The sequence below is a fragment of the Cyanistes caeruleus genome, chromosome 15, assembly GCF_971803275.1.
Source record: "Cyanistes caeruleus chromosome 15, bCyaCae1.hap1.1, whole genome shotgun sequence".
NCBI lineage: Eukaryota > Metazoa > Chordata > Aves > Passeriformes > Paridae > Cyanistes > Cyanistes caeruleus.
In genome coordinates, this window is record NC_141715.1 from 5,515,890 (window position 1) to 5,540,254 (window position 24,365).

General features: G+C 43.8%; 1 protein-coding gene across 2 annotated transcripts in view; it reads right to left on the reverse strand.

Annotated features, from left to right (window-relative positions):
- Nucleotides 1-23,688, reverse strand: part of GALNT10 (polypeptide N-acetylgalactosaminyltransferase 10) — an 81,929-nt gene extending 58,241 nt beyond the window's left edge. Inside the window, exon 1 of one of the 2 annotated variants that reach the window (XM_086851268.1) lies at nt 23,667-23,688. Coding sequence is in view for 1 of the 2 variants with exons in the window: in XM_086851267.1 (XP_086707393.1) it covers nt 23,259-23,432 (174 nt within the window). In the remaining variant the exon portion in view is untranslated. Of the gene's footprint in view, nt 1-23,258; nt 23,616-23,666 lie in introns of those variants that run through there. The other variant, XM_086851267.1, reaches the window with a different exon arrangement.
- Nucleotides 23,689-24,365: the final 677 nt, after the last annotated feature.

Below are 24,365 nucleotides of genomic sequence, written 5' to 3' on the forward strand. Positions count from 1 at the left end.
GTACTTCACAGCAAATTGCTAACCAGAATGGTCTTTCAGATGCATCTAAAATCACTTCATCATGCAGACAGAGCAAGGAAACACTTTCACCCCTCCTCAGTATCTACCTCAGAGAGAAGTGTCACTTCTCTCTCAGTACTTCTTCACAGATGACTTCAACCAGACCTATTTTCCCATGCCTCATGTTACAAAACACTAGAGGCCACACATAAGTGAACTAGTCTTTTTTACTTCTAAGAACAGCTTTTGAAATTTGAATTAAGCAAAGAGACTTGAAGATTTAAGTGTCCACATGATGCTCCCAGATTAGGAAATATTTATGTATTTCCATAAATTTACCACTGTGCAAAGAGGCAAGACAAGTTCACTGTCCCAAAAAGCCTAAGCCAGAGCAGTTGGCTATTATGAATTATAAAAGCAAAAAGCTCAGATAAATGTCTGTTTCAGTAATCCCATTTAGGACAGCTGCTCAGAAGAGCCTATGTAGGACTGGATTTTCACAAATTACAGGAACAGGAGGGAGGACCAGAACACTTACTGTAATAACAAGATGTCAATCTCACCGAAAAGTAAAAAGTAAGATTCTTATATGCAATTTAGTGGAATTCATTTCCAATTTGCATAAAAGAACAAAAATCAAGGCTGCTCTGTACTTTCAAGTAAAGCTAATCTTAGATTCATAAATCCTGATACTTTTGTCCATGGTCTGAAGTAAATCCTTGCAAGTTCTTTGAAGAGGTGAGACCAGCAGAGCAAAAACACTTTGCTGAATTACACTGCTGTTCTACACACATCATCTTCGGAAGTAGAGCTCAGTTTAAAGGCTTTTTTCTTGTCTCAAATCCAACTTCTCTCATCGATCTGGTTGCAGTAAGTCCCCAGCCAGGGCTGTACCAGCACAATGGAGAGAAAGCAGACTGGAAAATGGGGGCAAGATCATCAAATTGCCTCTATTACTGAGACAACTCCAGTCAAAGTCCTCCTTAACAGGGCCTGGTTACTGGATCCTTATTTTTCAGGCAGCAAAGCACATTCAGGCAGTTAATTTACTATTCTTCCTGCCATAACTACCACTCCAAAAGTCAAATTCACATTCATACTTCCTCATACAGGAACATGTATCAATCTCTACCTCCTTCTAACTTTCAGGCTTATCAAACCAAAGAGGTTAAAAACCTTTTCAAGGTTTAAAAACCTTTTCAAGGTTTAAAAGGTTTTAAAGCAGAAAGTTGCTTCTGCCAAAAGAGAAGGGACACCTCAGTGCCAGCCTTAAAGGAATCAAAAAATAATTATTAGTAGGTGGGAAATTCCACACATTTTTGTCTGCTTAGTACACCTACTTTAACATCTCCAAACAGTTTAATCTAATTAGTTGCTGCAATTTAAGCCACCTTCCATATATAAAACTTTAAACAGGTACTTGCTTTAGCTTCTAGAACTGCATCAAGCCTGTGTTAACATTTTAATCTCAGTGACCGCCAAAGAAGAGCCTGATTAAACAACTCCACAGTAACACAGTTCTATTTAATCTTCTTTGCAAGCTTCAGAAAAAACATTGCATAAAAAAACCCCAAACAACAAAAAAACCCAAAAAACCCCAACCCAATACTCATGCAGTTATAAAAGCCTTCATCACTTAATCCTCTATCCTCTAAGAACTCTCCTGACCGTCTGGAACACTTTCTGCAGCAGCTCTCACTGAACATTTCCTCCAAGAGGGGGAAAATGAAGAAACCACAGTACATGATGAGTGACATGGGAAAATCAAATACTTTAACCACCAAAATTCCTTTAAATGCATTTAAAAAAAGCAGCAGTTGTTTCAAACAAGCCAAGATATTCCACTTAGACCACAGAGATGAGAAACCACCCTAAATTCCTTCAAGTTAAATAGAAGCCAACTTTCTGCTAAATTCCATCAAAGGTAGGATAATTTTCTTTTCCTTAAGAAGATGCAAGCCAAAGTTCATAGCTTCTATGGATTTCAGAGTATTCAGATCAATCTTCTGAGAGCTGCATAAAAATACTGCATGCTCTTGACTGATATTTCAAAAAATGAACTGTGGCTTGTCTTTTAATCAGGAATGTGAAGGATTCAGGCTCCATGCACAGTAAAGAAAAAGGACCTCTGAGCTTAAGTATGTTCAGACAGCTGCAGCTGAGGGGCATGTACTATCTTTGAGATTTTTTTTTTCTGATGAAATTATGGCAAGAAAACAGAGCAAGTTCAAGAGATAGTGGAAATTTCCTGGGTGACTGGAAGAAGAAACTTCTTTGTGGCTCAGGTGAACAACCACTAAGAAAAGATTCGTATTATGAACATTAGCCTTCAGTGTATAAACTTTCTTTGTAGTAATTTGTAAGCCAAGAAAAAACGTCCAACTCAACACATGCAACCAGTAGCTCTGGACTCTGAACTCAGTGGAAGTTCTCCTCCTTTCCAAGGATTTTATACATATATTCTGTGATTTTCCAGAGCCACCACAACTGGCAAGTACCAAACCAAACCTCTGCCTGAATGTTTCATTTGTTATAGCATGTTAATACAAAGACCCATTTTATGATCCTGTGCAAACAAAATCAGACATGAAAACTTCTCTTCTTTGCCAGGCACCAGAGAGAGCCTTTGTTCAACTGCACAAGAATTCAGTGTAACCAGTTCATACTCAAAAATCAGTGTGCAGCAGCAAATGTTCACCATCCCAGAGCATAGAGAGATTTGCTGGGGGGATTATATCTAAGCAGTTTTAAACACTAATGTGAAATAGCAAAATCCAAATCATTAGACCTGCATTTGCTGGGCTCGGCTCCTGCCCAGGGCACTGTGCCATGTCCCTCCCAGCAAAGCATGCAGGTCCCTGCTCAAGCACTTACCCATTGATGCTTCCAGCCCTAATCTGCTCCTGGAATTGCTCCCCAGTGCCAGGCAGACTCCAGGGATTCCAGTGAGCACAAGCTGGCTTATATTTAAACCAGACCAAAGCTGGAGCGAGGCTCTTTAGGGGTAACACAGAGGGGAAGGAGATTCCCTTTGGTCACCCTGTGTGGTACAAACTAGATGCATCATTAACCTTTTATATATATATATCATAAGCACATACTATGTTCTAAAATACCTTTTTACCAAAAGGAGCTCTCACACACACACAAAAGAAAAAGTTATGGTAACACTTCAGCAATCCCCATTTTCCCTTACAACTTTATAAAGATTTTTGGCAAGACAACCAGCAAAATTTCAAGTGATTAGGACCACCATTACTTGGTGAACTGTTAACACATGAACAAGCCCTATCAGATGTAGTGCCTGTTTGGCACATCCCTGCCTGAAGAGGTATTTCTACTACTCAGTTTTCAGCCTGCAGCCTTTAGTCACTCAGCCTGTCCCCTCAGGACACCTCCTTCCTCCTCTCCTGTGTTGACCTGAGAACTCTGAGAGCTGCATATGGAATCACATGTTAATGAGGTGTCTACAGCAAAGCACAGATATTTTCCCACTCTCAGGGAATGAAAAAAATGAATGTGAATGGTTTATGCAGTGATGAATCAAGCTGCCTGAGTTTTGCAAGTCAAGGACATCAGGTGTAATTCCCATATCAATATTCACATGGTCCCTCTCCCCCCACAAAGCCACACATCTCATATGCAAGCAACATTTTGTATCCCATATATATGTGATAATGTCCTTCTGGGTGATTCAAAGGATTCAATGCCATGCAGAAGACAAGAAGCACAAAAAAATCTTTAGTTAAAACTATTTACTTTAATTTTTTGAACAGAGTAAGTGAAATATCACAAAAGTTTCTGTAGCAGAGGGCCATGCCCTGCTCACTGATGCACAAAACACAATGTTTCCATATGTTTTAATAAATACTTCAGTTGGTTTTTTGCTTTAGTGCTGAATAGCTGTACACCTGTTACAAATTCTAGGTCAGCATTTAGCTATACGTCAAGGTATCTTTTTCAAGTGTCCACCTTCCAGTATTAGCAGTAGAGGGCCAGTAAATAACACCACGCAAGACCATCTGTGGCAATATTTGTTCCAGTCTCCACATGTGTCTTGACTAACATCTGTGTCTGTCTCACAAAATAATGTTTTCAGCTAGCAAATCCCCCTGAGAAAGGCAGAAAGTAAATTTTCTTGATTCAGACACTGAACATTTAATTCCTAAAACTTTATTTTCAACATTTCCTCAGAATAGTGTATGTAATATTTAGAGCTGCTGGCTTCCAGGAGACATTTGTCAGAGCCCATTTAGAAGCGATAACATCTAAAACATCTGCAGCTGGTTATAATGCATCAGGAAAATAAAGTTGTCTGGCCTTAGCACTATGCCAGTGTTTAAAGAAGAAAAAAAAAAAAATCAAAACCATATGTCTGTTCTTAGTTTAGTCTCAAGTGATCCATATTTCATAAGGTAAGTTACCATTAATTTTTAAACTCTTACGAATTGAATTCTACTAATTGGACTTCTTGGGTTTTTATAAAAATGCTTTAAAAAACAACTCCTTAAAATTCTCCAAACCCAGCTGGTTTTGATTGTACCAGTAAAACATCCATAATCTTTCTGTTAAGAGGAGCAAGCTCCAGAAGTTATCATAAAAGTGCCACGGCTAAAATACCTCCCTTGGCTTCTCCCCCAGAAATAAGTTTCCTGCAATTGTTTTATTCAGCTTATCACCATTATGGGTGCATAAATGACATCCCTTCCCAAGTAATTTACATTGTGGATTTTAAATTTCAACTTCATCTCAAATAAATAGTGGCTTACTGCTTCAAAAGAAGTACATGAGAGCAGGGATTTTAAATCAGTCAGGAACTCAGTTTTGACCCAGGTCTTCCATTCTCTCTGAATGAAAGCTATTCAAACAAGGTGATAGGATTTTCCTGCTGCAAAGGTTCTTTAGCTGCTGCTCCTATGGCCCAAATAGGCACTCCTGAATGTAAAGGCTAAAGCCAGCTTCAACAGCTTGTGCTACACATAGGCAAAAATGTTCAATTTAAATAGCAAATGGACTGTGAGCACAGCTCAGCATCACTAAGGACACTCCACCAGCCAGACCCAAACCAAGAGCAACGAAGAGCACAGGGAGACTGCTGCAAATGGAAATCCTCTAAACAAACACACAAATTGTGCTCCAAACTGCAGTGAAGTGGTCCAAAAACTTTGTAAACCTTCCCCAAAAACTCCATCTTCCCAATGATTATTGTTTTGTGGGTCAGAGAGCAGCAACGGTTCACACAGCCGTGATGCTGCCTTGTCTTTTAAATGCGAGCAGCTCTAAACTTCCTTTTACCTCTGCTGCCCTGGAGAAAGCACCTCTCACAAACCAGGCACATCTGCAAAACACTCTCAAAAACAGAGCAGGAACAGAGGAGCAAGGCTTGTACTAAAAACCTGACCTCTCTGGGCAAGATGTTTCACAAAGGAATTATCCAGCACAGTGATAGAGGAGGCAGAGCACAACATATTTTGTGTTCATACCTCCCGGGAAACTTAAGGGAGATAAACAACCCTGTCAAACTTGGTTATCTTAGGAAAAGAAACATTTTTCTCAGCACCACAGATTAATGCACTCACTACCCTCACTGCTTAGACTCTGATCTCAGTGCAAAGTTTGCAAGAGCTGCCTCTCATCCTTCTTTCAGAACACAAAATACACTTATTTGTCTTCAGCTCCCATGTGCTCCGTAGATGCAGTTTCCCAGAAATGCTTTTGCTGACTGACCCCTCAGCAGGCTTTCCTGTTACTTAATAGAAATTGCACAGCAAACAGACACAGTCATCCATTCCCATGGCTGAATTTTTAATAAGGAAGGATAATTACACAGCTTTTGATTCACCAAAAGATTGCCGAGCAAACAGAAAACAATTAACATTTCATTTGCTGTGAAAGATTTTGGGATGATGTACATGACAACAGTGCTCTCTACAACCACACATTTGTTTTCAGGCAAAGCTCTAACCTGAAATGTTCTTCCAAATTCCAGTCAGAATTGGAACATCAACTTTATCAGCTCTTTCACAGCTGCTCATGACTCCCAGCAGAAGCAACATAAACTGACAAGGTTCTGATTTAATTTTTTATAAAACCTTTTGCAACTTCATAGAGCTGAATAGCAAAATGCCAAAGCCAACTGCAAGCTCAGGAAGAGACCTGTACACTGACTTTATCTGGGAACCAGCAGTCAAGGTTTCCTAACACTGGCTGAGTCAAGGGGACACTGATTATCATCTTCCTGCAGAAGTTAACTGTGCTAGCCAGGAAAAGGTGACAACTCCACTGAAGCTTCTCCAAGCTACCTGCAAAGTGCAAGAATATAATCTATGCAGAACTTGCATTTGCAAAGGAAGCAGAACCAGAGCTCTCTTACAAACATTTATTTTAAGCTGAGAACTCCATTTTACTGCTACAGAAATCCACTTCCCTCCAATACACACCCTTTTCAGTTTGATACACAGAATACTTCTGGTTGCAGTGTGTCTTTAAAACACTGAAAGTCTAATTAAAACCCAGAACAGTACTCAATCCATGTCAGTACATGTATCTGAAGCCAGAACAGGATTTGGCTTTGATACTCTAACCACTGTTTTGGTGGCAGAGAAGCATCTCTTCTCACAGAACTTGGCAGGGACAGACCAAGAACAGCACAGCTTCTCTTTCTCTGGCACTTGTCACCTTCAGATCACCTCAGCAGCACATTGAATACTTGCAGCACCACAGCTGGGTGAGCAAACTTGCCACACTGCAATTTTTCTGTATGATTTATTATCAAAATTTATCATCTGTAATCACCCTGTCTTTAAGAAGTGGACACAGGTTCTGTAAAACAAAAGCACTTTAGATGGCTGTTAGTGTATTGTCTTATGCAGCACTACCTGCTCTGACATACCCAGGGATTTTAGAAATGCCTTGCTAGGCACATGAAACATTTGTTTCCATAACTGCTAAAGAACCACAACTACACAATTGCAAAATCCTAAAGAGTGACTCAGTAGCAGTGTCAGTTCACAAAAAGGCAAACTACTGCAAAAACCCCTAATAATTTGTTTATTTGAACTTATCTGTAACCCACAAGCAGTACAATATTACTCTGTAGCTCAGGCAGTAGATCAACTTTGAAAGGAATGTACAGCCAGCTTTCAAAAGACTTCTAGAAAATGCCTGGAACATTTTAATAACTTAATTCTGACTTAGAGAAATCTTTAATTAAGAGAGCATTTAGAAAGCATTTTCAGAACAATCTGGAATCCTGTGGAATGTGTTAAGGCCTCCAAGGAAGCCTGTTCTGGCTGAGCTGAGATCAGTCATGATGTAGAAAGGGAAAGCAGCAGTCAGAAGCAGCCAGCATCATCCAAACCTGAACACACAACTTATCTGCCGTGTCAGTATTTGCCTCCAGGATCGCCCCTGCCACTCTTCTATCACTTCATTTGAGGAATTTGTCCTGTTTTTTCCACAAAGATGGCATTACCCAAATCACAGTCATACTTGACTTACAAGAATTAACTGCTGCTTACTTTTGCACCAGCAAGCCACTGCTAATCCATGCTCCAGCAAAAAAGCAAGTGAATTAGGTCAAAGGAGCTTAAGTGTTGCACAGCACCTCATATCCACAGCTCAGACAGCACTTCCTCACCCAAGAGCCAGAGCAGACAACAGTAAGTCAAGTCCAGATGGCCAAAGGGTCTTTGTCTGGATACCAATGAACTTTCCTTTACTCTTTAAAGAAGGCTTATGTCTTGAAACGCCTTATCAAGTACTTATTTGGAGGAGATTATACCCTGCTGGGTGCTGTTTTGTAACTTGTTTCAACTTATAGCCTTTCTGAAGTACAGCCAGTCCCATTCTAGCAATAGAAACGATGACAGAAATAGATGGAGCAGCAAAAGCTACAGCAGACACCTTTCTCGTTCTGAAGGCTGCCCATCCAACCAATGCCCCTGTTTCTAAATGGTCCCTTACACTGCAAGATACCAAAACACCTCAGTGTTTACAGGTTGTTATATATACACAGGAATGTTTACATTCCTTTCAAGGTGCAGACCAGGAGAGAAACCAGAGCTATTCTGACACATGAAAGCAAGAGAGGACACATAATCACCACCCCAGAGTGCTGCAACCACCTTCTGCATCAGCTGCACACTGAGCTGCTGAGCCAGAATGCAGTTCCCACCTTGGAGCTGGGTGGGAACCTTGGGAGCAAATATTCAACCCCACAGACTTGAAACATCTGCCTTTGCTGACAGTGAAAGAACTAAGGCTGCTCAGGAAATTCCATTAACACAGATTAAGAGTTATGTCAAGCACTGTGTCAGATCCACGGGATGCCAGCTTCTAGTTCACAGCCCATCAGCTTTCCTAGAGTTAGTGCCAAGTGTTTGCCCATTGCAGCCCACTCTGTCTGCTGGGTTTGGGATTAGGATGCTGCCTGAGGAGCAGATGAAGAAATGGATGTTTCTAGCATCCCTCTGGAAAGCTGTTCTGCACTACGTTTGCTAAAGAGCCTGCTTGATGCTTCCACTGTTGTGGCTGCAGATCACAGCAATCTCTTACACACTCGCCATGGATCTCCCAAGCCACTCTGCAGACCAGGAAGGAGGAAATTTTCATAACAAACTGAAGCCAAGATTACTTTGAACCACAAAGGACACTTAAAACTCAAGAAGCTTCAAGAAACTAGGTGATATCTTCGCAACTGCCGTCTCTCCCTCCCTGCTTTTTAAGTATTTCTTAATCTTAAGATCTTTTGAAGGAGGTTCACTGTTACACAAACAGTTCAGCCTCATTAGATACTAAGCAGAATTGCTAAAGTCAACATTAAATGCGTAAACCCAGACATGCAATTAAAACCGTAGATTACATTTCATTAAATTTTAAGAGTACATGAAAACCAATCAGTTTTCAGGGTCTTGTCTGCCAACCAGTCTCCTCTTTTGAGGAGCTGCTGAGAGGTTTTAGAGGCTTTTTACCCTGTGATTTCAAACAAGACCCAGGTGCATGATCTGATCTCATTATTTAAATCCTGACCCTTCTTGCTGATGGCACACAGCACAGAACCAGAGCAGGCTGCACACACAGAATGGCGATGTGTTACATGCTGCTCTCGTTTAGGAAGCCAGAACAGAATCCCAACTGCGTAATCCAGCAGCACTGAGCACAAACCCAAACTCATTCATGTCAAATTGACAAAGTTCTTAAGCAGGATGGAAGGAAATTTCCTTTGGTATTCTCTTCCACCTCCAGAGTAAAAATCACTGCAGATGATGAACAAGTCCACAGTAACATCACAACACTTCAAGAGCCACAGCTTTCAACACCCTCCAGCAGAAGAGAAAAAACTCCTATCTAAAAAATCAACAAACACAGCTTCCATGAGCTTGAAAACATTTTGCTCAAGACACCCTGTCATTGTGAAGCTGTGACTCCCAAGTGAGGTAAACTGGTGCTCCTCTTAAATGTTTAGATCCTTAAGAGCTGTAAGAAAACAAAGATTAACTATAATCGAGTTTTCAAAGTTAGTTCCTTTCACAGCTCTGACAAACTAAGGAAGAAGAAACTGGATCCATAAATCTCATGCCTGAGCCAGTAGATTCAAGTATGAAGCAATTACAGAACTGAGAGACACCACACATCAGACTGAAAACACCAAGGTCTTTAAACACTGGATTCAGTCACCAGTGAAAACCCAAATGTCCCTTTCAGAACTCCATGCAGTACTGGTGACACAGTACAAAATCCAATTATTACACTGCTGAAAAACTCCTTTTTTTGGTACAAGTACCAGCAAACAATCCAATTTTTAATGTATTTTCTACAGAGCAACTTCAGGGAAGGAAAATAAATATATACTTTCAGTTTGGGTTACTTTATGTGAAGCAGCCTGCCTTTGGGTGTTTTACTTTCTCCTTGCAGATTTCTGACTAGGCCTCCTGTGTGCTATAGAAATACAAATCAAATCTCATGAAGCCTTCACTTTTCCCTAAAGGGCCCAAATAATTTAGTTCTGTTTTTCCAATTATCTCAAGAGTTATTCAAAAGCAAGAACTTTCCAGGGTAGCAAAAAAACCAGACTGAAAACAGCTTTAAAAACACTTAAATATGAGGGAAAAATCTGCAAAAAGAAATCTAATGTAAATCACAAGTGTAGTGAGCTCAAGACAGTTATTTTATAACTTGCATTTAATTAAATATTGCTTGGCTTCTTGCATTATTTCTTTGAATATTAATAGCCAAATGTCCACATTGCAGCAGCAGTCTAATTTTGATACCAGCTGGGTCATTCTATGTAGCAGTCTAATCTATCCTTTTCCTGGTTTTCAGGGATTCTCCAGCCTCTTCTGACTTCCCCTAATACAAGTTGTATTGAGCTGCTCTGACAAAAACATTTCAGAGGGGAAAACAAGCAGTTTTCATAAACAAATACTGGCAAAGTTCAAGTACAGGCATCAATTGTGATAAAGAGAACAGAGCATTTCCATTTTATTCCCATTTATGTTGAATAGCAAACATTTTGGAGCACTCCAATATAAGTGACAAGATAGGAAAAACAGGGTGAAGCAGCAGAACATTTTTACAGCACTTGACTGATGACTAACCTATGATGTCAAGGGCTAAATATACAAGAAACTTGAAAAATCACAAGGCTGCACAACTTGCAGCTTTGTGTTTGCCACAGTGGGGTCTGTGTCCTTGAGTGAGGTCTGTGGGCACTTTCAGGATCACATTAAAACAACTGGGTATGACAGGCTTTTCACCTGATTTCCCAGGTTTTGGTGCATGGCTTATGTACAGTGGTGCCTCTATATTGCACATGAATCACTTGTGCCTGTCTGCACGCAAAGAACACGGATATTTGTTATTTTATATGGTCAAAGAAGGGAGGCAAAGTCAGCTGAGGATGCAGCTCCTGCCCTGCAGCTCTTGAGGAAGAGCTGTCAGTGATCCCTGAGAAGGGCAGCAGGGCTCCATCCTCTTCCCTGCACCCCAGGACTTTGAACACAAGCACCCAGAGTCCCAGATGGCTTGTGCAGGACTTGGGCTGAGAGCTGTGCTCTGACCTCAGCATCCTGCACAGGGTGGTCAATGCCAAGGACAGCCCTGGGGGAGAAGGAGGTGACAAATGCCACCCCAAACCCAAACATGAGCACACACCTCACGGGCTTGACTGGTAAGAATTCTGGGCCCAGGATGTCAGCTCTGGAAGGACTCAGCTGGTTTCTGAGGATCATCCTCTGCCTTAAATCCACAAATTCACAAAATGGTTGGGCACCAAAGTCTTTGACTTCCTGAAGTTTTCAGTTCACCCTGAGCATACAAATATCTGCATTATGAAACACCTGCATAATACAGTGATCAATTCAAAGGGAAAACCATTCTCTACATGAGGAAGAAATTAAGGGGAACACACAGAGAAAGACAGCAGTTATCCTCTCAGTTAAACCTCAATGATTTGGAAGACAGCATGTCAGATACATACAGATATCCCTAAAAATAGCTATTTTCCATTCCTACCCTAAACCCGACCCATAAACCGCTACATTTCTCACATTCTGTCCATTCAGCTTTTTCTTCACACAACCATGTTTCTTCCACTTCATCCTGCAGCACTGGTCCCACTAATCACTGACATATGCTCCAGCACAGAGTATTTCCTCTGGCATGCTCTAAAAAGAAGCACTGTCACCAGAGCAATATAAGTGCTGGCAAATATGGTCTGTCAGGTTTTGTTTTCAAGGACTATAAAAATAGACTTCACTGCATTAGGCTTGAAAACTCATACCCTCTAGAAATAATTTCTAAAACAAGTTATCACATGACTTGCTATTGTTTTCAAGTATCCAGAGAGAAAATCTGTTCTTTTCTATTTAATTTCACATTTTCAGGTTAAACCAATATTTGAGTTCTTCTACACAACTGACAATTCCCAGCTAATTTATCAGCAATGCCATTGCTCTCTGCTCACGTATTCATGATAATTCATGGCTTCTCAGATGCATTTCTACCAGGAGCAGCCTCTTATTATAAAAATATCAGCACCTGAAAAGCCACAAGCCATCAGTTGTTTCCACAGTTCAGGCCTTTCACCCAGAGTGACCAGTATTAGTTTATGCTGATAACAGATTTGGCCAAGATGCACGTAAAATCATGTTGGTACAGACTGAGGTTCAAGACACTTGTTAGTTTGCAATTGCTTTGCCAAGGACTCTTTTTCTGTAATCAGCAGGTCCAAGTTCCTATTTGCAGAAAATATGACAGTACAATAAACGAAAATTTGTTATCTTTTATACACAGATTCTCTGCAGCAGTCAAAATCAAGGACAACACAAGTAGGACCTTCACATGTTGCAGATAAGACTTTTCCCACCTTCCATATCCTCATCAGCAGAGCACACAATTCACATCCAAAGATCAGACACAGCCTGGGGCACAATGGGTCAAGAATCACCTTTCCAAAAATCAGCTGCGACAGCAACAATGATAACCTGGATAGTTCTCTGCTCTCCAGACACCTAATCAGATACAATTCTGCCAGTTTCTACATTAAAATCCCAGGTCCTCTAATACTTTGCAGATATTTTTGCAGTTTACCTCCATGCCCTCAGTACCAAGCAAGCAAAATAATCTTGAGAAATCTCACTCCAAACACTTTAACTGTACCAATATAACTTCTTCACTGCTGCGAATAAGACCTGTGAGCAGATGCTGGTTTTCTGAAGGGAGACTTTTTTTCCTAAGCTAAATTAGTGCCTTGAATCAGTTTCCAAAACAGTCACACACATAAAAAAATTAGGAAGCACGCAACAGCAAGATATCCATAGGAGTTTGAAGTATTTCTGACACAGTAAGCCACAGACTGAGAATCAAAGGGAAGTGGCAGCCCAGAGAGTATTTGGTGGATCAGCAAAACCAACATGCACAGGAGTGAAGAAAAGAGTTATTCCTTCTTACTTGGCTATCACACATAAAACACTGGCAACAGGCCACCTGGGAGATAAATGAGAAGACAGAAGATAATTACAGGGTTCACTTCTTTTTGAGACCCTGAATAAGCCTGTTACACAGTGGCTAACATGGACTGACAGGCTAAATTTCAGTGACCTTCTGTAATGTTAAAGAAAATTACTTACTTGCCCAATGAGAGCCTTTTACAACATCATTATGTCTGTATTTATCTAGTTTTTGGGGTTCTGATTTTCTTCAGTGATGGAATATATTTTGCTTGTATTTATCTGAGCTGAAATTACAGTCTCTAAAGAGAGCCGCTTCCAAGGAAGCAGAGTTAAGATTAAAGTCAGTCTGAGCAGAAGTGAAGGAGCTTCTTAGTCTTTTAAAAAGATTATAAAAACCCCCAGAAAACAAACAAACAAAAAAATCTTATGGGATGCCAGTACTGGTTGTGGTTATTTTTATACCATACCCTAGATCAAAGTCAATAAGACTCTTATTTTTCAAAGGAACATCATACTCTAAGACATCTTTGAAAACTTTAGTCTAAGTGTTAAGAACACTCAAACTGTTTCACCTGTTTTATTTATTAAGAAACAGCTCATCCTTACTAGTCCCTGTGAACATTTCTTCTTTGGACTTCATCTGAAGGCTGGGAAGCATTGGGGAAGCTCAAGAAAGAAAAATCTAGTTCTTTGCCATCATGGAGAAAAATTGTTTCCTTCCCAGACTGATCAACTAGGTAATAGTAACCTCCCAAATGAATCTGAACACAAGTAAAGGCAACTTATAGAAAAACAAGCCTATGTGATCTTCCACTGAGAAAAAAAACAAGACTGGCTACGATAGGGATTAAAATATTAGATCTTCTGAATAATCATATCCAGATAGAGAACAAAATGACTTTCCTTTGAAAAGTCACCTTAGCTTGCACACAGAGCTGCAAGCAAAGGATTTCAGGCTTTAGGGATCAAACAGAGCAGAACTTTTCATAGCAACTTAAGCTTTTAAAAAAACCCCAGTTGTTCAGGAGGGCTGAAGCAAGGCAGCTCTGTGTGGAGGAGGGACAGCTGACAGTGTTTACAGATAAGATCTGGTAAAGTCACAAAACATCACAAGACCTTGACTAACAAAGACAAAATGCCAGTCTAATCAGATTTTTTGAAAGGGAGAGTATTCAAACAAAAACATTTCATGCATCCAGAAAATTTAAATTCTTGCAGGAGACAGACTGATTTACTGTTGTTCTGTGAATCTTTTTATGACCAAATAGCTCTACAGCAGGAAGACAGGCTTCATTTACAGGCATCCAAGTTTAAGACACGAGTTCTTTTTGTTTGAAATTTAACCCCTTTGCTGGTCATTGTTTCAGTAAGCAGCTGCATTTTCTGTGTATTTTAAAAAATATTCTGACTTTTGGAAGCTTCACTTTAGCAGTTGCCTTGTGATCTGCAACCACAAAGAACAGGACAAGTTCTTTCTGAAAGCTCCATCAGGGAAAGGTGTCAGGTCACTGCCAGATCAGCTACAGATGGCATGCACATGAAAAATACACATTAGTAGCAAGGGGAGATGCTTTGATCAGAAATTAGTTACCTCTGGGCAGAAGCAATTCTCAGCCTAACAGGGAAGGATGTCAGCACTCACTGTTCTGAAAGACATTTTTTAGAAGTTGCTTTCTGCTATGTGTGCTAATTGAGAGGGAAAAAGCTATCAAAGCTGGAAAATTAATAAGAATTTGAGGCTGGAAAATATAGCCATTTTATCTGGTGACATTAAGGGTGAGCTTCTCCACCAAGCCGGGAAGCACAACACACTCAAGCCTTGGTAGACTCTGTCCTCCTTCCCTTTGCTTTCTATTTCTGGCCAAGGAAAGAATCAAAATATCCACATGAGTTACACGAGTCTGCTCATTAAAACAGGGTTTCCATTTTAAACCCTCCAGGCCTCTGAATGTACTCGTGAGGGACATGATTTGCAGTAGCTGGCAGCCTGTGTTTCCAGAAAATGACAGGCGGACTAAATAAAACCTTTTTATTCTTGTGAGCTACAGAAGATGTGCCATTAATGGTCATCAGATTCAGAAAGAAAACTTAGCAAAGCAGGAAGGCATGAAGTAGTATCAGAGGAAACTCCATGAGTGGGATAGGAGAGACTTTGGTTGCAATTAAATCAACAACTTTTCTACTGAAGCAAGTTTCTCCCTTGGATAGTGGTTGCACCAGAGCGCCGCTGATGCTCCACTTTAACTGTGGTTTAAAAGCTTTAATTATAGATATATACTCTGGGGAGCTCTCTTATAACCCAGAGCTAAGATTAGAGAAAATGGAGGAACTGCAAAAGGCCAGAGAAGAGAGGTAATTATTTAAAAAGAAAAGCAAATTTAAGGACCAAAAAAATGGTGGACCTCCTTTCTTTGAAGCTGCAAGTTAAAGCTTTATCAAGTTTACACAAGGAACAATAAGGAGACGTGTCAAACAACCCATATGTTGTACTTTAGGGGGTGCAGAGCTGCCAGCAGATCTCAGACACAGTAAAAGTTACTCTTCTAACCAGGCATTTGAAAAGGAGGGCTGCCTGGCAACTCTTTGTACTCATATTGATTTACTGATCTGTAGCTTTCTCCAATCGTTTGCCAGACCCTGTAAATCTAACAAAAGAGGCAGAGTCTGACAAGTCAGCCATAATTTGATATCCACTACTACTTATATTCTTAACAAAGCTGTGTAGATAAACACTCCACTCCTTGTTGCCTATCCATCACCCACGCAGGATAACACAAATGCAGGAAATACCACCAGGGGTGTTGGTTACACCGATAGAAAAGATATCATTGCGGCTGAGAGGCCAGGCTTCATGTGGAGTAAAGCAGGACCAGTAGCTCTTACTGGCTCCCTGAGCTGTAAGAAGTCATGACCTGAAGGGAAAACCACAAGCAGGCTCTTCAAGAGATAACAGACAATATTTAAGTTTTTTCCACGAAGACAAAAGGCAGTCTGAAAGCAGAACATGGATTTTTAAAATTAGAAAGTGGGAGCTATTATCCCTGGATTTGGAAATTAAGCATCACACTGTTATACTCCTGAAAGTGACTCAGGCACCAGAATTTGTTCAGGAGTCTGTGAAACATGATAAACAGATTCACACTACCCCTGAACCGCTAAAAATCTCCACTGACAGCTTTTGGTTCTGCAAACAATCTGGGGCCTGAAGGCAAGATAGAATGTCATTTATACAAGTCTCTAGAAGCAGAGGAATCCCAGGCCAAGCTGCATCTAGAAGGAATATGCAAGTGACCAGCCTGGTCTAGGACTGACCAAAATCTTTCTGTTCAGGGACAGATCAAGTTTAGACAAAGTGCAAATGTCAGACAGAAATTTGATTTCAGAATAAGTACAGAGAGCAAATTAAATTAACAGAAAGTAACCATTCCCAATCTAGCTCAGACTGATTGAAGCAACATATAAATAATACTTAAATGAGTGATTATTAAAATAATCATTAATGTCTGTTTGCCATCACAGCAGACAGTTTTTAATCCATTCAGCCTTTCCAGTTTTCTAGACAATGTAATCCAGAAGAAAAATCTACACACACACACTCAGGTCACTTGACTTGAGGACACCTATTACTAATAAAAAATTTCATATGCACAAAAATCACTGCAGCCACCTCTCTCCCCGAGTGTACACAGAATTGTGCATTATTCATGTTACTATTAAACAGAAGCACTGTTAACTCAGGTTACTCCCCAGATTTAACAGGATGGAAGCATGAAACAGGATGGACACTAGAGAAAGAGAGTGTCCTGATGGCAGATATCACAGCAGCTTTTACACAGTGCTGAAGTACCAGGGAACTCGCTGCACTCTGGCTGAGGTGCACTCCATAAAACCTACCACTGGCAGCTCCACTAAAACCCACGGGATAACAAGCTCACAGGTGGAAATGGCTGCTTTCATGAAGAATCAAAACAAATTCCAGCAGCACAATTTTTCTTCTACTGATATTTCCAGCATACAGCGGAATCCCTCCTACCAGCTCTGTACTTCCCAGAAGGAAGCTGAAGGCTGCCTGCCTTCACCTGCTGCAGGAAAAGGCTGCAAACAAACAGGAGCAGCATGCAGAGTTGTTTTAACACCTGGATACAATTTCCTCAGAGTTAGACAGGGTCTGTTCCTACATAAAGTAAGCAGGGTTACAGCTGGCTCCACAAGGAAGCAAATACAGAGTGACAGGAAGGTAAACTGCAGTTCTTTATCTTTTCCCAGTGATGCCTGTAGCTGTATTCAAACAGCTAGTGGAAGGTGGCACTATATAACAAAGTCTGATTGATAGCAGTTTTCTGCCTAATTTCACCAACTCTCCTCACTGGTAATAAGTAACTTCCCGTTAGTTTTTCAATCCTCTAAAGTTAAATACCTGGCATTTATCTGCCAGGAGATTTATAACTGTGGTTGCTCTTAGATCAGTTGTCTCTTGCAATTTGATTCATATTCTTTCAGGAAAAACACACAGCTCTGGAGATCACCACATGATTATGGTTTTCACCAGTGAACTAAAGCATAGTCCAGGTGCCAGGAGTCAAAAAGTTTTGCAGTAGAAATCTTCCTTCCATGAAGAAAGGTCACTGTTGCAGCAATTAAGTGCATATGGAGCACGTTTGAACAGTGAAACAGAAAAACTTTTCCAATAACAGAAGGACCTGCTTGGGGATGAAGAATAAAAAAGCATAATAAACCTTTTATTTTCACACAGCATAGGAGACCTACAATACAGCCCATTTGTTCATTCAACTCTGTGCTGCCATTACAATGGTGATTACCACAATGAGACCTTGAGTAAAGGCCACTGAAAACTCCAGTTTCTTTATAAATGTATTTTCAAATTTTACTTTGCACTTTACAGCTGTGAGATGGTTTAGAAACTTCACCTTCACTTCAGCTCTCTTTGCCAATCACAAGTACAGGACATGCTTACCTAGCCCAGGAAGCCCTGCTCATTTTACAAGTGCACTCACTGAAATGATAAACTTCAGAGCAGCCCACATTCAACCAGTCACTCTTAAATTAAAACAGGCTTGTTCAGCTGTAGCACTTGCACTCCAGTCCTTTGATGCCAATTGTTTTACACTATACTTACAAAAATAAGCTTTTCAAAGTCTCCCTTTACATCAGCTGATGAGTGCTGGCAAACACAGCTGCCACCACAGCAGTGCCCAGGAGGTCTGCAGAGAGCCAGGCCCCAACAGGAGCAGCAGCAAGGTCTAGGACACGACCAGTCCACCTGCCAGAGGACTCTGCCTGTCAAATACAGCGGGCTGGTTGTCCAATTCCCTTCTGGCTGGCAGAGAGCAGAAAAGGTTTTCCTCTAATTTCGCCCAAGCCCCTTTCCTCTCCTCCTCAGCCCTGACCCTGTTTTTTAACAAACATCCTCTTCCTTATTAGTTTTTTTGCCAACCACACCATGATGGTGACAAACCTTGACAACCTCACAGCTGCCCCCAGGCCAGAAGAGCAAAGCCTGTCCCCTTCCCCAGCTGAGAAGGACACAAGCAATGGCAGCCTGGAAGGCAGAGCATAGCTCCCCTCTCAGATCATCACCAGGGCTGCATTTTCAGCCATGCTGGCTGCAAACTTTAGGCTCAATGACTCTGAAGCCAAAGTTTATCGCCCCAAACTTTCCAACAGCAGCATCCTCCCAAGCCATTTTTCAATCCCAGGTTTGCAGTTGGTTTCCTATTGCCAAGGAAGCAGCAGGAGGGTGTACCCCACATCACTCTAGCCAGCCGGCAGCAGAGGGCACCACACAATCACCGATGTGATTTATACACTTCCATCATGCTCCCGAGTTAATTTATAGAGCACAAATTACTGCTACAACAAGCTACAGGGTGACTCCATAAAGCATTCATCATATCAGATAAAAACGCGCTGCTACGAAAGGCAGCTAATTTGCTACAGTGCTTTTAGCCAGCAATTCAAAGAAAAACCTTCAAGCTTAGTATCTCTCCGAGCTCAAATGCCACATTCCCAGAACAGCAGGTTTCACACAGAGTGCACATCTCCAGCCTGAACACAGAAGTGCAGAGCAGTAGCTCTGCAGAGCATTGGAAGCCACATAAATACTTGCATTAGCCCAAGCATAAACCACCAGCCCACAGCCTAACTCATCCAGGGTTCACACACTGCAAAGCTACATCCACATCAATTAAACATTTCGGCTGAGGATGCTCAGCAGCCTCTGAGGCAGACAGCAGAGATCCAAGAGACAAAAGGAATAGCTGCATTCCTTTTGCTTCTTCCTACCCCCACACCCACAGATCGTATGTTTTTACTTATTGAATAGTTGTTAAAAAAAGAAAAAGATGAATCTACAGAAAAGTCAATCTGCATTCCGTGAGCACACCGAGACACACGTAGTGGTGAGCAAACAGTACAGTCATGAAGTGAAAGCAGCTTCTAAGCTGTCAGCAGAAACACTTCAGTACCACGATGCCACCATCCCTATTTGAAGCCAGACCTGTTACACACCCCAGGAAAAAAGGACATCCCAGATCATCTCTGCCGAGCCACTGTACAGAGCGACAGAGGCCACTTCTGAGCACACAGCAGTTAAATGAGGACTAACTCAAAGCTTCAGCTTTTCTATGGAGATCTGCAGCACGACCTTGAGGCCAAGACCTTGATGACTTCTCTCCAACTCTCCTCCGTGGAGCAGGAAGCACCCACAGAGCTGCAAAAGAGCAAACCCAAAGGCAGAAGCAAAGAGCAGAAACTTCACCCTCCTTATTAAAGCAAGACACTATTTTCAGCCACCATAATGTTTCCCCTGAACATGTAAATACAGAAGCAATTAGCTGCCTAGGCACTTCCGCAGAAACCATTTAGAATAATCTTTCCTAGAATATATTTACATCGTTTCTGATTGCTTAATTTTCTGACACATTTGTTTTAGGCACTAGAAAGATTAAATAAAGCCAAATCACCTTTAGTGATGTATATTACCATGTTACTGAAGGTAACATGCAGCACATATTGACAACAAAAACTCCTGGATGGTTTCAAACTTCAAAATTTTAGCATCATGCCAAGGTTCTAAGGATTGTTTTATAGCTTTAATTCAGCTGTTTCTTAAAACCTTCTTCCCCCTTCTGCTGTTACTCTGAGGGATAAAACTACCGACTGAAACAGCAGACACCATTTAAAGAGAAAGAATGAGCCTGGACAGAGATTTCATTGAAAAGCTCAATTCTGAAGTACATAGGAAATGTCCTCAATTCAAAGATTAGCCTGCACAAAAAGGCAAATTAAAGCCAGAAACAGAAGAAAATCTTTTCTGACTGCTCTGAATATATTTTTTCATTATATTCTCTCCTATCATCTGGAGTTTTTGTATTAAGAAGTCAGCTCTTTCAAACGGCATCGGGAACAAGCAGACAAACAGCATATTCATTTACAAGCTGGAAGTTGATTATTAAGTACAAAACCCATGAATGCTTGTTGGGACCAAGGAAGAGAGGCTGGAACCATTGATTGTGAGGATGCCCAAAAAACTCTCTGCAATCAGCTGGCAGATACCTCTATGACAACAGTAAAACAAACCCACACAAATAAACAGAAAAACAAAATCACATTCGAGTTGTTTTTATTCTGCTTCATCTGAAATTATTTTTACCAAGACAGCCTGCTGTCCTTTAGGCTATGTTTTTCCTTGCTCAATGCAACTGGAGCTATCATTGCAGGGCCAAATCATTCAAAAAATAAGCACATGACACAAATACATCTTCACTCACAGACCCCCTGCAGCCCATAACTCCACATTAATTAGACTGGAAGATGAAGCCTTCAACCTAAAACCCAGCAACTCTGATTTACACAAGTGCAGAGGTTTTACTGCGAATTTTCCTGCGAGCTGCACAGGCGTTTTCTGCCCAGCTCCACACACCATCAAAACAAAAGCAGATCTCAATTCACTGACAGCTGCCATACTTTACAGAGACACAAAGAAAAATGGAGCAGGCATTGTGTACAACACGGGCAGCTCAGGATACCTAAACACTGAGAACACTGCAAGGACACTGAAATCAGCAGAGAGATACTGCCTGGCTTACACCCACCCAAAGCCTACAAGGACAATTTTGGAAGACCACAACCGTTCAAGTCAACTTGTCACTTTGAAGCCTCTTAAAGAATAATTAGCAACTTTCTCCTTGTTATCTCTGGAGGACACATGATTTTACAGAGGTCTTCATTCTGCCCTAACACCATGCCACATGGAGTTATGGAGCAGAGCTTGATTTTCACCATGCAGTCATGCAAAATAGATTCCCTGCATCTCACAGAAATACAAGCATAAGGCACTAACATCAGGAACTCCAGGCATGTAATGATCACTGTGTGATCATATCAAAAGGGCTTCTGCACAGGTTTAAGGATTTGCTGCAAATGTATGTTTTATGACAGGCAACAGCCCTTTCCCCAGTAGCATGGGACACAAGCATGGTTTTATCCAGACTTACACTGAAAAGCTTGATTTGAAAAAGCATTTCTTGGGGAAAGAAGAGCTCAGCCCCAGTTTGAGTACAGCTTTTTGAGAGCCTTCTCTCCCTCAGAGCAGAAATTGTCACAGCAGGTTTCTCCACCTTTACGGTGCAGTTACAGCAGGAAGTCTCCAAGGAGGGAAAGATTTAGACAACTAAGAGTTTTAAGTGGTTTTGAACAAGCAGAGCCTTTTAGAGTGGCAGCTGAACTGATAGTTACACAATGACATTTCAAGCTTTCAAGTCCCAATCATTCTTAATGGCACAAAGCTAAACCCAGAAGGGGACAAAGCAATTACACAGCCAAAAGTAAGTGCAGCTAAACTGTGCTTCCAATCGTCTAATTTAGCTGATCCAGCCATCCTCACTCACTCACTACACAGGTCTGGATGTTAAATTCACTACTACACCAGTGGCACAAGAAAGGAATGCAGCCATGTGTTGCAACATCCTCAGGCCACGTATCCGGCAGGCATCCTCTGCCTCTCAGGAAGAGTTATTCTCTTTTCCCAAAGGAGCATCGCTGACATAATCCTCCAGCTCCACCTGGTACTCGCTGCTAGCCCTGGCCCTGAGCTCTGCAGGGACGCAGAGTAACAGGTGATGTTTGCGCCCCACGCCCTTGCAAGGCAGGTGAAGAGAAATGGCACGGAGGCACTCCCTAGGGAAACAGAGCTGCCGTTCTCTCCGTGCACGGATGGGACGAGCTCCCCTTCTTCGCTCCCTGGCGCAACAAGCAAAGACCTTGCTTTATTTCCTTACCACGCTCAGCCAAAAAAAGGCAAGGAGACCCTCCCGTCCCCGCACCCGTGAATTGCCGAGGAAGTACTCGCGCTCCCCCTCCAACGCGGGCACAGGAGACATAAAACATCTCCTTCCCAGCCGGGAGCCCACCCGGCCTCCCTCCCTTGCCCCCTCCTCTTATGGGGGCGGCTGCCGCTTCTCGGCCCCCTCTGTGACGGGGAGGGGGTCGCACCCAGCCCCGCACACGCCCCGTGCGACAGGGGAGACCCCCCGACCCTCACCCGGCGGCTGTCACGGGAACCCTCCGACCCTCACCCAGCGGCTGCCACGGGAACCCCCCCGACCCTCACCCAGCGGCTGCCACGGGAACCCCCCCGACCCTCACCCAGCGGCTGCCACGGGAACCCCCCGACCCTCACCCAGCGGCTGCCACCGCTCCCCCCGACCCTCACCCAGCGGCTGCCACCGCTCCCCCCGACCCTCACCCAGCGGCTGCCACCGCTCCCCCCGACCCTCACCCAGCGGCTGCCACGGGAACCCCCCCGACCCTCACCCAGCGGCTGCCACGGGAACCCCCCCGACCCTCACCCAGCGGCTGCCACCGCTCCCCCCCGACCCTCACCCAGCGGCTGCCACGGGAACCCCCCCGACCCTCACCCAGCGGCTGCCACGGGAACCCCCCCGACCCTCACCCAGCGGCTGCCACGGGAACCCCCCCGACCCTCACCCAGCGGCTGCCACGGGAACCCCCCCGACCCTCACCCAGCGGCTGCCACCGCTCCCCCCCGACCCTCACCCAGCGGCTGCCACGGGAACCCCCCCGACCCTCACCCAGCGGCTGCCACCGCTCCCCCCCGACCCTCACCCAGCGGCTGCCACCGCTCCCCCCGACCCTCACCCAGCGGCTGTCACGGGAACCCCCCGACCCTCACCCGGCGGCTGTCACGGGAACCCCCCGACCCTCACCCAGCGGCTGCCACCGCTCTCCCCTGCACACTCGGGGCAGCTCAGCCCCCCCACTCACCGGCGCCTCACCGACCGCTGCCCCCGCAGCGGCCGCCCCGTCCCCGCCGGCCGCGCCGCCGCCCTCCAGCTGCCGCTCGCGGTACAGGGACCAGAGCCCCACATTGGGCAAGAAGACGAGGGCGGCCAGCGCCAGCCCCACCGCCTGCAGCAGCCGCTTCTGCTTCCGCCGCATCGGAGCGGCTGCCGGGAGCGGGCTGAGCAGCGGGATGGGGCCGAGGAGCCGGGGCTGAGGAGGGAGCGCGGTCCCGCCGCCCCCGCCGCGCTCCCGGAGCGCAACTTTCGCCCGCGCTCGGCGGCGGCGCCGGGCGGCAACTCCGGCACTTCCGCTCCGCGCGCGCGGGGGGCGTGGCCTCCGAAACCCCGCCCACCGCCCGGGGAGACCCCGCCCCCGCTCCCCGCTAATTACCCTCCTCTAATGACCCTCCGCTAATGACTCCCCGCTAATGACTCTCTAAGAACGGCGCTCCGAGGATGCCGCGGCACGGCGGGATGTCTGGGCGGGCGCCGCCGGAGCGGGATTCGAACCGGCCGCCGGTGGTGGGGGGAGTTAAGGTGGTTAATTGGCTAAAAACCCCTTAATGGGGGAGAGTCCTTAGATGGGAGCGGGGACTGGGCTGGGAGAAGCAGAGCAGGATGAAGGTTAACGCTGCAGCTGCTTCCCGAAGGGTCCAGGTGGTCCCCAAAGGGCTGGGGTTCGCCCCAGGGGCACACAAGACCCAGGAGGGGACAGTCCGCTCTCCTCCACCAAGGATGGAGATGCCATCGCCGGCCACAGCAGCAGCCACGGCCGCTCCAAATCCACCCCCAGCCGTGGCTCGCATTAAAAAACAGTGCTGTTCATTCGGATAGCAATTAAGTGGCTTCAACTATAACGTAAACCACATAATTTAGAGGCATAGGATAGTGTTTGAAGGGCCTTTTTGGGAAAAAAAACAAACAATGGCGGCAGAGCTTTCCCAAAAATGGGGAGCAGATCCGTTTCCTCAATGAAGAGCAGCCCCGGCGCTCAGGAAGATGCTCTGCCAGCACAACAGCCGTCAGGCTCGGCTGTGTCAACAGCGAAGCTGTGACAATCCGGTGCCCTGCTGGGCACTGGTAAAATAAA